The 13,042-nt window shown below is 43.0% G+C and overlaps 3 protein-coding genes across 5 annotated transcripts; 1 reads left to right on the forward strand and 2 right to left on the reverse strand.

Moving 5' to 3' along the window:
- Positions 1-565: 565 nt before the first annotated feature.
- Positions 566-2,569, forward strand: LOC307077921 (uncharacterized protein; the record flags this gene model as incomplete). Its single annotated transcript, XM_079739437.1, has 4 exons — positions 566-1,168; positions 1,364-1,485; positions 1,786-1,841; positions 2,178-2,569. The coding sequence occupies 4 exons, from the start codon at positions 566-568 to the stop codon at positions 2,567-2,569; spliced, it is 1,173 nt and encodes a 390-aa protein (XP_079595563.1).
- Positions 2,570-3,966: 1,397 nt separating this feature from the next.
- Positions 3,967-7,491, reverse strand: sec22bb (SEC22 homolog B, vesicle trafficking protein b). The gene is made up of 5 exons (XM_079740501.1): positions 7,324-7,491; positions 6,154-6,263; positions 5,672-5,832; positions 5,214-5,360; positions 3,967-4,904 (listed from the first exon to the last, which is right to left on the reverse strand). The coding sequence occupies exons 1-5, from the start codon at positions 7,396-7,398 to the stop codon at positions 4,750-4,752; spliced, it is 648 nt and encodes a 215-aa protein (XP_079596627.1). The 5' UTR covers positions 7,399-7,491; the 3' UTR covers positions 3,967-4,749.
- A 704-nt stretch (positions 7,492-8,195) lies between these two features.
- npl (N-acetylneuraminate pyruvate lyase (dihydrodipicolinate synthase)) lies at positions 8,196-12,959 on the reverse strand. Of its 3 annotated transcripts, none has more exons than XM_079740551.1 (12): positions 12,677-12,956; positions 12,184-12,256; positions 11,839-11,912; positions 11,629-11,716; positions 11,268-11,325; positions 10,738-10,813; positions 10,468-10,560; positions 10,209-10,354; positions 10,054-10,100; positions 9,635-9,719; positions 9,495-9,534; positions 8,196-9,040 (listed from the first exon to the last, which is right to left on the reverse strand). In XM_079740551.1, the coding sequence occupies exons 1-12, from the start codon at positions 12,723-12,725 to the stop codon at positions 8,895-8,897; spliced, it is 975 nt and encodes a 324-aa protein (XP_079596677.1). In that variant the 5' UTR covers positions 12,726-12,956; the 3' UTR covers positions 8,196-8,894. The 3 variants fall into 3 exon arrangements, 2 of the variants coding, with proteins under 2 accessions (XP_079596677.1, XP_079596676.1); XM_079740550.1 differs by having other exon boundaries at positions 12,184-12,274; positions 12,677-12,954; XR_013812000.1 differs by lacking the exon at positions 8,196-9,040 and having other exon boundaries at positions 9,635-9,950; positions 12,184-12,274; positions 12,677-12,959.
- Positions 12,960-13,042: the final 83 nt, after the last annotated feature.

Genomic DNA, 13,042 nt, shown 5'->3' on the forward strand with positions numbered 1-13,042 from the left:
TTCTATTCGTTTACCTTTTTTTTAACAGAGTTCACCAGGTGATCGCAAAAGGCGGACAAAATGTAACTTTATATTGCAGCGCCATTTTCCCATTGAGCTCCATATTAGAGACATGTGCCTTATGCTATTGCCTTGACGCGTGTTTATAAATGCATGTGTTACACGTAACGTTACAGCCTCAATAACTTTTTTCTACACGGGTAACCCACGATTGTGCATAGGTCTAGATACGTTGTTAACCTAGGTTAAAGTTACTTGAGTAGGCTGTCCCACCATTTGTTGTCAACCATCAACCTGTTCTGGAAACATTTTAAACTTGAGGGCGCTGGCCGGCCGCTTATTTACAGATGCAGACTTTGAACATATTATAATTCAATTTCAGGCACACGGAGTATACATTTCAACTTCAAAGCAGGCATATGTTAATTTGTGTTTTTGAAGTAAAATAATGAAATGATGGGAGGGCGGGGGCTCCATTTGTACTATCGTCATAAATATTGAATTCTTTTCATATTCCCACAGGGTTGCAACTGCGTGAGCAAGTGCATTCAGCACCAGGAGCACGATGGAGGCTAGTTCTGATACAATTCCATCTCACATAGCCACCCTTGGTGGATCACAACCTTTCTATTCCTCGCAGGCCTCTTCCAATGGTCACGTCCTACTCTCTCTCTCCCCTCTTTCCTTTCCCCCATCCCCCTCTTCCCTTTCTCCCACGACCCTAGAATCCACCCAGTCCTCCCCTCTCTCTAACTCATTCTCCCACTGCTCAGATGAACACAATGCACACTGCCATAGCTCCACCTCCACATCCGACCAGGACGACCTCACCTGTCTGAGCTGGCTGCATCAGCGGGGCAGCAACCTGCTCCCCCTGCAGCCGCTGCCCAAGATCAGCCTGCTGTCCAAACCGCCAGAGACGCCTCGGGCCTTGTCGGCTGAATCTCTCTCCCCCGCCTTGAACAAGCCCCCCTACTCGTTCAGCAGTCTGATCTTCATGGCGATAGAAGACTCGCCCAACAAGTTGCTCCCGGTGAAAGGGATCTACGAGTGGATCGTCAACAGCTTTCCGTACTACGGGACCGCCGCCGGAGGCTGGAGGAACTCTGTCCGCCACAATCTGTCTCTGAGCAAGAGCTTCCGGAGGATTCAACGGGACAAAAGCCAGGTAGTTGCCGACTGTCAAATGCGGAACCATCCTTCAAACTAACTGTCTGATTGACTTTACAAAAGACAGCTTTGGGTTTTGTAATCTAACCGCTGTCACCTTTCTGTGTAGTGCGGCAGAATGACCCAACTATATTTGTTGTTTTCCCCCCATTTGCTTACAAAGCTAACAAAACGAGTGTCCTGTGTGTTGCAGTCAGTAGGGAAGGGGTCTCTGTGGTGTGTGTGTCCAGAGTACCGGGCAGCCCTACTGGAGGTCTTGAAGAAGACCCATCACTACCACAGCACCAACAGCAATCTGGTCAGCGTGCCGGGCCTGTGAGTACGAGCCTAACTTCATCCATGAGTACCTGTTCAGCCCCCACTGTGAACATTAACTCTGTTCACTCTGTTAACTCTGCACTCTGCTGTGGTTTTAGTCACGGTTATTCATTACACGGTGTGAAGTTCCCAAGTACATTGGTCCAGAAAATATTTGGTTGAATGTATGTTTGTACAAATAAACTGCGAGTGAACCGTCCACCTCTTAATTATATTGTAACAATATTGTAATTGTATTATTGTTTTATTCTAATCTAGAAGGTATTAATTGCGGCTATGTGGCTTTCTGTCCACCAGGTTGGAAGGAGCTGACTATGGGACTTCTATGGTGTGCGATTCTGTGGACATTTCTGGTAAGGAATGCCTGGTACTACTTACTACTGTTCATCTGAATTCTTTTTAGGTCGGTACGTCAACAGGGAGACAGCCCTCTTTTACTTTTACCGCCCGGATGTTTCCTTTATGGTCGCTCTCTCTCAGCATGTAACATGGTTGGTGTGTTTGTGTTCCGTTTCCATAGCAACAACCTTTTCTAACCTTGGCAACCGAGGGCCCCAGACTTAGGCCCTAGACTAGTCTTTGTCCCTCTGCTCTTTGTTTTGTTTTTATTGGGCCTTAACCGAATACACGGAAAAACATGCACTCGTCGAATCGTTTCAAATTCAAACTCCCCTTTTCTCGCGCTGCAGATTCCCTCTCCCACTCCCTCCTCCTGTCCGCCCCGTCGTCCCACATCCTGTCCTCCGACAACCCGGCGCTCTTTGAAAACTCCTCCGGCGCTCTGACCCCCGACCACGAGGAGCTGGTCACCATGGAGTCCGTGGAGGAGGAGGAGGAGGAGGAGGAGGAGGAGGAGGTGGAGGTGGAGGTGGGCGGCGTGGACATGGAGAAGGACCCCCTGTCCGACAGTGGCTACATCGAGCTGCACTACTACCAGTACCACCAGTACCAGTACCTGGTGCTGCCTGGGGAGGCTGAGCTGGACCTAGAGTCGGTGGAGATCCTCCAACTGGACCCAGAGGCCCAGGAGGCCGCCGGGTCACTGCTAGACCTGGCTGGGGGCTGGCACCAATGCCTTTAATGGCACAGAGCTACACTTCCTGTGTTTCCCAGATGCAACATCAGTGGGGATTGTAAAACATTCTGCCAGCTTTGTGTGTTCATTTGACCATTGCCTTGTGGTTTGTACCTTGGTATGAGCCTATGTACAATACGAATGATCTTGTATCTGATGCACTAATGATGCTATAGATCACATGGCATCATCATGTATTCCCTCTGCTATTGGAGTCAGTGGCACTTTCAGGGGTGAGGTGATGATTTTTTTTCTAGAAACCCCCCCCCCAAAAAAAGGGTGATCAGAGATAATGTAATATTTAAGGCCAGAAGAGCAGGTTAAAATATAGCTCTTCAAGTTCAAACCAATAAGTGTTGATCTTCCTACTTAAATGTTAACAAATATGGGATATTGAAATGACAAAGTTACTAGTTACTAACTTTAAATCATTAATTTGTTGCTGAAAAGATGGAAAAACATACTCAACTACTAATTATTATGTGTGTCCATTTTATTAATCAGGTTTATTTGTTTTGAAATTGTAATGACAATTCACTGCCATTTATTGCCACTCCCAGTCAACAACTTTGGAGACAACTCCAAAGTTGTTGACTTTGGAGTTGTCTCCAAAGCCAACAACTAGGCCTCATCATCTTTGTGTATGTTCATAGGCAAATTATGGTTAGTTCAGTTGTCTTTTGCCGGTTGAAATTGAACAATAAAATGTCAATAATTTTTAATTCTGACCCTTAGTATTGTTATTGTTGTTGCTTTTATTATGTTAATATATGTTATGCAACATATCAATACTAGAAAATGAATTTCCTGCAGAAAATGTGAGTAATGTAATGCAGGTTGAAAAATCAGTTTTAAGTAAAGCCACATAGTTTAAGACATAGACATTTAAAATGGATTAAATCAAGTGAAGGGATTGGAACAGAGTCTAAATGGAGTAAAAAATGTTAAACATGCACACCATTTAAAAAAGATTAAATGGTGGGAAACAAATTAGGTGATGAGTTAAACCAATAGCTAATTTGATCAAGTTTGAATACATTATAGATAAAATATAGAATAGTTGAGCTGTTTTGTGTGTGTGTGAGTAGTAACTTGGAAAAGTAAGTTATTTACCTTATTTCTCCACATCTAGTTCATCGAAATAAGCTTCATCAACTAGATGTGAGCTCACTAAAATAAGGTCACAAAATGATGAGGCTTATGCCGTTGGACTCCTTTGAGTCTCAGCTTTCATATGGCCTATATATTTGTGTAGATAGCATATGTTGCCAGATTTGACTCAATGAATGTTTTCAAAAGTCCATATGGTGCCCATGACGAAGCTCTTCACGTAAACGACTAGGAAAGTAAATGATTGTCTTATGTGAAAAATGACAACAAAAGAAGGAAACACTTCTGTGCAAATTGTTTTATTTTGGAGAAAGCAAAGGAAAACGGAAATATAAGACAAAAGTCGCTCTATCCTACCAACAGAAACCAGCTTCTTAACAAATGCTGAAACTTGATTTTGCCCAATAATATTGTGGTTTTCTCATGCGTAAACTGTGAATTAGACCTAAGAGCATTTAGTGCAGACGCTATTCTTAGCTAGTGTGCGAGAGAGTAAGAATAAGTTTTGTCTTCTAAAGGTTTCGTTATTGGTATTTATCTTTTTCCCAGGCCTACAAAGCAATTACAAATAAACCTTAATATCAGTATTACAAGAAACCAGTTGATCTCAGCAGGATCAGAACACAATCCTCATCCTTGATCCCTTTCTATATTCCAGCTATACACAAATCAATTTGAAGAATAGAGCTGTTCTCACAAAACTCCGGAAATACAGACCCCGAAAGAAATGTGTTGTCTTTAACGCAATGACTGGCCTATTCTTACCCAACTGATCCGACACACACACACACACACACACACACACACACACACACACACACACACACACACACACACACACACACATACACTTCATATGTCAAACTACAGAGGATTTATGGGTTATTGAGTTTAACTTCAGAACTTATCATTATCATTGTGGGTGGGAGGGTCTCAAAGTCTTTTTAAAGGCGGGGATGGGGGGGGGGGGAGCTTATATTTAACAAAGGGGGGAGAGAGTCACCCCGTCCCCCCGCAGTCAGTTGAACCTTCCCATCCCACGTTTCCTCTCTCATGCATCTGAACGCCAGGGGGTCCTAGAGCCACCAGAAGCGCACGTAGACGATGAGCATGATGAAGAAGACGCCGCCGGCCGCCAGCTTGGCGTAGGTTGAGCGCGTGTTCAGGTACTTGGCGTCGCTGCGGTACTTCTTCGACAGGCTGGACAGGTTGCTGGCCTTGGAGTCCAGTGCTGTGGGGGGGGGGGAAGGAGAGGGGGAGGAGGGCAGAGAGAAAAGGAGTGGGATGGTGAAAGAGAACGAGGGAAGCAAAGGAGAGGAAGAGACAGTGGAGGGGTGAGAGAAAAGTGAGGAAGAACGAATATAAATACATCATAGATCATATTTCTCATTACACAGAACTTGCCCTTATCAATTTGAGTTAGGAGCTTTTCCATCAGCTAACGGGGTTGACTTGTGTCTCCCTGGCGTTCATTATTCATGGGTCAGAACTGGGGGGCTCTTCAGTTTGACCCAGATAGATGGGTCAAACAGCCGCTCACCAGAGAGCGCCTCTCCTCGCTGGAGAACCTCCTCGATGTTGGCCACCATGATCCTCTGGACGTCCTGCAGCTCGGTGTTGATGTTGCCCAGGTTCCTCCTGGCTCGGCTGTCGATGTACGACTTCTTGGTCTTCTGGATGTACGTGTCTGCGGGGAGGAAGGTAGGCTATGAGGACCCCGCCGACGAACTCAAGTAATCCCCACCATCATCATCATCATCACATCCTTCGTCGTCCCAGTCCACTGCACTCTACCGTCCAAACATAATGGGACCACCATGTGTTTGAAGTGTACAAATTAATAAATCTAGATTCATAAAGGGATATGTTACATTATGGTTCCCCTAATATTAATTTTGTTAATATTTATTATTATTGTCATTTGTGGTATTAATATCAGAACAAATTTAGTTTGGGTTCATTGTATGCATATAATGTACTCCTTGGCTCCTCTCTCACCAAACTCAATGAAGGAGTACGGCCTGGACACTGTCTGAACTTTCTTTCCATGCTGCTCATTAAACTCTGTCTGAAGATCTTCTAAATACGCAAAGGCCAGCTTCTTGGGAAATCCAGCTTCACACAGCACCAAGTAGACCACTCCTTTCTCTATAACGTAACTGGAGAGAGGGAGAGGGGGAGAGGGGGAGAGGGGGAGAGAGGGAGAGAGGGAGAGAGGAAGAGAGGGAGAGAGGGGGAGAGAGGGAGAGAGAGGAATAGCACAAACACAATTGTTAACCGAAAAGTTATGTGACCTGAAGGAGTGATGCTTGTTACATTGGAAGTCATTTTTTCCATTACACGCTTTTAGCCGGTTTAGTCACATACTTTGATAACACTAACAGCTATCTGCAAGAGGAAATGGTAACGGTTCATTAGTACTTTACATTGTTGCTTTGCTTATGTGATGCCTATTCCAGAAATGAGTGAAAGCTACTCACTGGAAGCACATGGAGCCAGCCTCTAAAGTGCAGCGGGAGGGACTCTGTTCGTTGAGTTTCCGGAAGAGCTGTTTGGCCTGACTCTGGTACTGCTGGAGGTCTCGGCCCAGCTGGATGCGCAAAGCGACAGACACAAAGGTTACCAACACTGTAACAGCCACACACGATAAGCAGTAAGCACACACCACACACAACAACAGCACACTCACTCAGAAGCCTTTCACTCAGAGTTCTACAAGTTATAGAGAAGGACAATTGAATAGTAATGCTGGGGCTAGTAAGACAATGCTTTTACCATTCTAAGTGTGTCAATTGTCATCGGCCTTGCAGATTTTGGTTGGTTAAGTTTCTTTGGTCAGTGTAATCTCATCCTTACTGTTGCTACCCAGAACAAAAGCTTCAGCTTCACCCACGACAGACGGTAGGTGTGCGTTTGTCTATGCTATGGCAGTTTCTTGTGTCTATGCAAAGCTGTTACACAATGGAGTCATCACAGCACTGATGCATCACAGAAACACATGAATAAACACATGCATCGCATGCTTATAGGCCTATAAGCTGTTAGAGCAGCAAACAAACCTTTTCACTTCCCTTCGAGAGCGCAAATGAGAGAGTGAGGGAAATAGGTTAGATTTTATGTTTGTAGGTTGTTTACAAATATGAGAAAGCAGCTCAAAACTAGGTCAGTGGGACATCTTTCGACCTAATGATCAGCATCCTCACTGCAAACAACTGAGATGGAAACCTTTAAGATGTGCTTTTTGGAGGAATTAGAAGACCAATTGTAGATTTGATTTTAATCTGTATCAGGTCCTAGATCATATTTCTCATTAAATGGAGACGATTGGAATGCAATCAATAACCACAGAGAATAGAACCGCCCCGTCCAACGGGCAGCCGGATTGTACACATCATCACAGCCGGTCACTGGCCACTAGGGTAATTGTAGATATTTAAATATTTAATATAACGTTATATCAGTGACGTTACGAAAACTAGGCTGGTCTATGATACAGCATCATGTAAAAAAAGCCAGCAGAAGCTAAGCAGCTGGTAAGCGGCTGCTGACATAACCACGGAGTCGACATCTAGTCAATATCGATCCGAATCCGAAAGGAGCAGCAGCAGTTAAATGAACAATATGAGGATATCTGATCAAAATTAACCAACCTGCTCGTCTTCCTGCATGGAAGCGGCCAGCGGCAGGCCGTCCGCCAGCCGGGCGATCATGGTCAGCAGCACCATTTTAGAGAGTCTACACCGATAGTTACAGGTAGAAACACCTCCGATGATCTGACAGTCTGCAGATTGACAACACTACAGTACTGACGCGCTGAGCTGGCCGGAAACCCAAGCGCTTAGCAGAGTGCACCTGGGAACTACGTCGGCTAAACATACGACAGCGACTATGGTTCCGCCTGACGACTGTGACGTTACGGATTTTTTTTCTAATTATTCTATCTATTTTGGAATGAAGCAAATATTCCAGTCCTTCAGAAACAAGGTTTGAGGAATGTATGCACCGATTGCTATTTTATTACACATAATATAATATTTTTTTAATACAATTATATCATTCTATAATCATGTTGTGTTATATAATATTATATTATTTATAATACATTATATTATATTCTTTACACATGCATATACTTAGTTTAATCAAATGAATATAAAATACAAATATTCACTATACAGAAAATAACATGTGGCCATAATTTTTTTTTTTTTTTTAAATGTTCTTGTTGTGGCGGGTACAGGCATGTAGCTTATACACGTCAGCAGGGGGTGCTGTTGACATTATTTGTAAGCAAGTTATTGAGGAAGTTTGGTACCTGAAATAAGCATGTTTGTGCTCTCAATCGGGTGCAGGACATTAACTACTGTTATGAAAGGTCTGTCACATTCTTTCAAATACACTCAGTTAACAAATTATTAAGTGTATAGGTCTAATAAGGCATTCAAATGCTTTCAATTTGACAAGTGATTATGCAACTCTTTAATTATATCAGGGTAGTCCTTTTGTAACATTGTAAGGGCTGTATTTGACTCGTTACTTGGCTTACTTTAAATAAGTTAAATTAAATGTAAAAAGAAGTACTGAATAATGATTGATTGATGTTTGAAACAGAGCACAAAAAATATGCACCAAATCAAACTTTATTCAATTATTTATGAGAGGGTTGATTGAATTGTTTAAAATGTAATTCCCCTTTTCATTGTTAGCAGAAAATCATCAACTCGTAATAAAACAGATTTGTCTCATATATCAAGCACAGTACGGTAACATTTTGACAAAAACACTTGTGTAAAAAAGATCCAAAAGCAAAAGTCCTGCCATATTGGATGATTTCAAGTAGTTCAAGTTAAGTGGGTTTAAACTAGAGCCGACGATACTGGATTTTAGGGGCCGATACTGATATTAGGGAGTGAAAGATAACCGATTGATATATCGGCCGATATTTAAAATAAAGATATCAGTGTGCGGATGTGCAGTTTAGAGGTTCATCCACCACAGTCGAGGATTTATAAAGAGGTGATAACGTTAATAAATCAACACCATATCAAAAGTTTTCATATCGCAAACACATACGCCAATACCGATATATCTGTGATGGGCCAACATCGGCCCAATATCAGGCTCTAGTTTAAACTTATAACTGGACATAATAGTAACTTCTCAGGTAACAAAGCAATCAGGAGAGCGGCAGTAAGGGCATTTTTGGCCATTCTAAAAGCTCTCAAGCTTCCGGAAAGATCTGGTGGTACTTTTGTGCGATAGCAGCAGCCGTCTCAGGACGACACGGAGCTAAAGGGAATCTTGGAGGTCCGAGGCTCAGTCCGGATAAGTCACTCATCAACTGCTTGTTCACGGCAACATCAAAGCCTGTGGAGCACAGTCCAAAACAACAAACATGTCAGAACAGGCCTTAAGTTACTCCCATTAATTGCTATCACATATCCACACCTCCATTTTTGAAACCTTGGAATTGTAATTATGTTAGTAGTAATGGCTTTTGGGACATTGTTTAATAGTGAATCGTGAAATCCTTTTTGATGTATGGGGATACATTATTGTGTTTGATATGGCCTGTATTTCTCAAGCGAGATGGGGCAAAAAAACTAACTCTTTAGCCAAGGTAATGGTATATTTATGTTGATTTAGGATTTTACAGTACGACATCCGTCTTTAGCCTTCTCAATATGTGAGTATCGGTCACATCTTTGCATCTTGATGTACAAGCCCTGTGGTGCTGCTCATTTTAAAAAGGGAACCACTGAATAGAAAACAGGTTATAACACCGATAATAGATCAGGCGGAACGTGTTTAAAGGTCTTACCGTATATAGAGGCAAAGGCGAGAAGGTCTTGCACACTGAACTGTTTGGTCAAAAAATGACACTTAGACGTTAGTACATGAGGCCCTACAGAACATTGGAGTATAGGGCTTGACGGTCTGGTCATTGATCAGGTGTAATACCTGCAGAGCTCTGGCCCTGACGAGGTCCCCTTGAGCAAATGCCACCAGTAGTTTGTTGAAGTGGGGACCCAGATAGTTATACAAGCTGTGAAACGGGGAACAGATAATGAAATCAAAATGAAACATAAAGCTATCATCAACGCATGATCCATGCATTTGACAGGTGCATCTATCTTCCATAGAATGTATCGGGGCCATGATGTGCGGGCCGTCGACACACAGTCATGGCCTTACAGTTGCAGTTGTGCTCTAATGCACCTGTGGATGCACACTTCCCACAAGCTTCATATTGGGGAAGGCGGAATCTGTCAAATCCCTGCAAGAACCGCGCGCAAGGACAATGATAACGTCATTTTTTGTTCAAACTATGAGACTATGAATTAGGCTTAAGAGGTAGTGACAGGCCGCCGCAAACAGACCTGCCCACTGCTCCGTTGGCGCCAAAGGCGAGAGCGGCCAGCAGTTGCTAGGAGCGAATCACAGGCAGAGGGTCAACATCAGACACGCCGTCAGAGAATGCAGGTCTTTAGGTGACACACACGGTACAACAGTTAACAAGGTGGGAGAGACTGACCTCGTCAACGCCACAGAGGAGCGACTGATCGGCCTGACTGTGTCTGACACACTGCCCAAAGTCCATCAGATCGGTTCCACTGAACTTTACGCCACTGAAGGTTGGAATGAGCGTCTCCAGGCCTTTGCATACGTCCGACGCAAGCACTGTAAGGAAGGAAACGCTCAGATCTTCAGACACATCACACACAAAGAGCCACTGTGGACACTGAGAGGCGTCAGGCCAATGACCACGGAGAAGATCAGATGAAAGCCCTCACAGTTGGAGCCAGTGAAGGCCGGGATGTGGTAGTAGTAGAAAGGCAGAGTGGGGGCAGCGGACGCCACCTCCTTCAGGTAAGACCTCAGAGCGTCTGCAAGAAGGGACGGAATCAAATAAAAACATGAATTGTGTTCTTCAAATACAGCAACAATAAACTGATTTACATGCGCTGATCAAATTTGATCTACAGAAAGTAAAATAAAAAATATTTATGAGAAGGCGGCAGGCCAACTGTGATCTACAAATACAAGTTGCCTGGACCACACACCTGCGGTTTTGGGTTTGAAGAAGGACGGAGATATCACTCCTATTCCATCAGCTCCTGCTGTCTCAGCATGGTGAGCCTATGGAGAACATTAATGTCACTAACATTCCCAAACCGGATGAGTAACATTCACCATTAAACAGGCAAGCTGTATGAGTGATGGTTTATGTAAGAAACATTATCTTGTCAACCTAGTTCATAGAAGAAAATGAAAGGGTTGAATGGTATGGTGATATGGTAAATATAAATGATAACATTGGGATGGAGATGTTCGGAAGAGGATATGGGCCACATGTGATTTAAATTTGAGTTGAAAGCCAGAATTCTGGCTTTAAATTCAGAATTCTGATTCAAACTCTCAGAACTCCAAAAAAAATCCCATGTGGCCCTCATCCTCTTCCTTAGAGATGAGTCTGACAGAAGTAACTGTGGCATTGATAAATTATGATGATGATGAGATGAAGATGATAATGACACAATATCAAATAGTGATTTGTGAATGAGTAAATTTCAGGGAAAAAATTGTGTCTCACCAAATCCTTTGAATCTTTTATACTCAAACAACCTACGTGCACAATCACGTTATCCATTCTAGGGAAAACACACACACACACACACACACAGACACACACACACACACACAAAAGCACACGCATGATATTGGCAAGGCAAAACGTTATTTCGATTGTTTACCATCAATACATGCACACACATTCACAAACACAAACTTTTTTTTCACCGCATTTTACAAGCATTTTACCGGCTAGTAATTCTGGTGCCAACTCAGCAAGTGCAGCGGTGATTGGTTTACTTTTCTAAACATCCTGACCTCAACCAACACAGAAAACTAAACGTACTGTTTCTTATTACACACACAGCCACGCAATGACTCACTTTCCCCTGGCTCTCAGACACCACTCTTCTGCCGTTCTCTTCCTCTCCTCCACGCTGAACGACATGCCCTCCCCAGTGGTGCCATTCACTGCGGAAGGAAAACCAAGTACACACCAGCGTGCTTACCATTCACTTTTCAGTCATTCACTAGTTGATAGGTATTGAATATTAGTGAAAGACGAAGAGGAACTAAACAAAGGAGGATCTTACCAAAAATGTTCAAAACACCTTGCCGCTTTGTCAGGTAATCGACGTAAGGTTCGATCACTGATAAGTTCAGTTCACTGTTTTGGGTAAAAGCAATACACAAAAGTCAGTCATTAAGGCACTTAAATTAAGATTCAATGAGTCAGATTAATTTAAATTGTTATGATTGTCTCCAGAGCTAAACATGGCCACACATTTTAAGACCAAACTAAGTTAGATACCACTTCTCAATTCATTTTTTTCCCCTTTCTTTCCTAGAGGGAAGGGAGTCAAGGGATGCTCGGATGCATACACATTTAATTTCTTTGCAGGGTGAGGGTTTCAAGAACCCTAAACCACTTTACGGACCCTTCTGACGTGAGAGGGGTGAATGTGGCTGCAACAAGCCCAGTCAGTTTGACAGGAAGCCGGGACACCATTTCTGTGGGAGAGAACGGACCTAAAGAGGAACATCAAAGTGCAATAGCAATGGTTACTTATTTACTTACACCATGACACATGTCTCATTATTCACAAATAACTGATGGGTCTTGTTCATGAGTCTTGTTGATGAGTTTAGACTTTGTTATATAAATTGTAGTGATTTAAATGAAGCAAATAGAGCAAATAAGGATAATTAGGTATTCACAGTGCATCTCTGGATACCTATGGTTATTCAAAATTAAAATGTAGAGCTTCTACTTTACTGGGAATTCAATAAATCTGCAGACAATGCCCAGATTCAAGTATCTTGCATGCAATTCACCATGGATTTAAAGTTAAGATAATCATTACCTCTTCAGAAAGAAGCGTTTTGAACAAGAACAACCACACAAATACAGCTATAGCTACAATACCTTACCTGTTTGCAGTGTGGACATTGTGTCAAAGTTGTTTGTGACCCGTTTCATCCGGACTCTACTCCAGCAGGATTTGTTTTGAGATGTAAAGTCATATGATCCAACATGCGCTGCGTCGGCATCGGAGCAAAGGCTCACGGGAAATGAGGTCTTTACTAGTTTATAAAAATAGAATTGATAAGAAGCGGGCTTATTGTTTAAAATGGTGCTTCCAAGGGCTTTGAGGAATGTATACGATTTATTAAGATCAAAACCTAAGTCGATAATATACCCACATAACTTTTCTAGGAATGTCAACACACGAACTAAAGAGACGTCGGCAACCCGGCGGTGGGCGGGACTAGCGCCCCGGATGCGGAAGACGCTGC

The sequence above is a fragment of the Pollachius pollachius genome (genome assembly GCF_949987615.1).
Source record: "Pollachius pollachius genome assembly, chromosome: 7".
Lineage (NCBI taxonomy): Eukaryota > Metazoa > Chordata > Actinopteri > Gadiformes > Gadidae > Pollachius > Pollachius pollachius.

Coding starts and splice junctions, on each gene's coding strand:
- sec22bb (XM_079740501.1), bottom strand. CDS start 7,398: ATGGTGCTGCTGACCATGATCGCCCGGCTGGCGGACGGCCTGCCGCTG. Junction 5,361..5,671: donor GTACTCCTTCATTGAGTTTG/GTGAGAGAGGAG, acceptor TCCTCCCCGCAG/ACACGTACATCCAGAAGACC. Junction 4,905..5,213: donor GCGAGGAGAGGCGCTCTCTG/GTGAGCGGCTGT, acceptor CCCCCCCCACAG/CACTGGACTCCAAGGCCAGC.
- npl (XM_079740550.1), bottom strand. CDS start 12,725: ATGAAACGGGTCACAAACAACTTTGACACAATGTCCACACTGCAAACA. Junction 12,275..12,676: donor AATGTCCACACTGCAAACAG/GTAAGGTATTGT, acceptor GTTCCTCTTTAG/GTCCGTTCTCTCCCACAGAA. Junction 11,326..11,628: donor TGTCTGAGAGCCAGGGGAAA/GTGAGTCATTGC, acceptor TGTTTTCCCTAG/AATGGATAACGTGATTGTGC.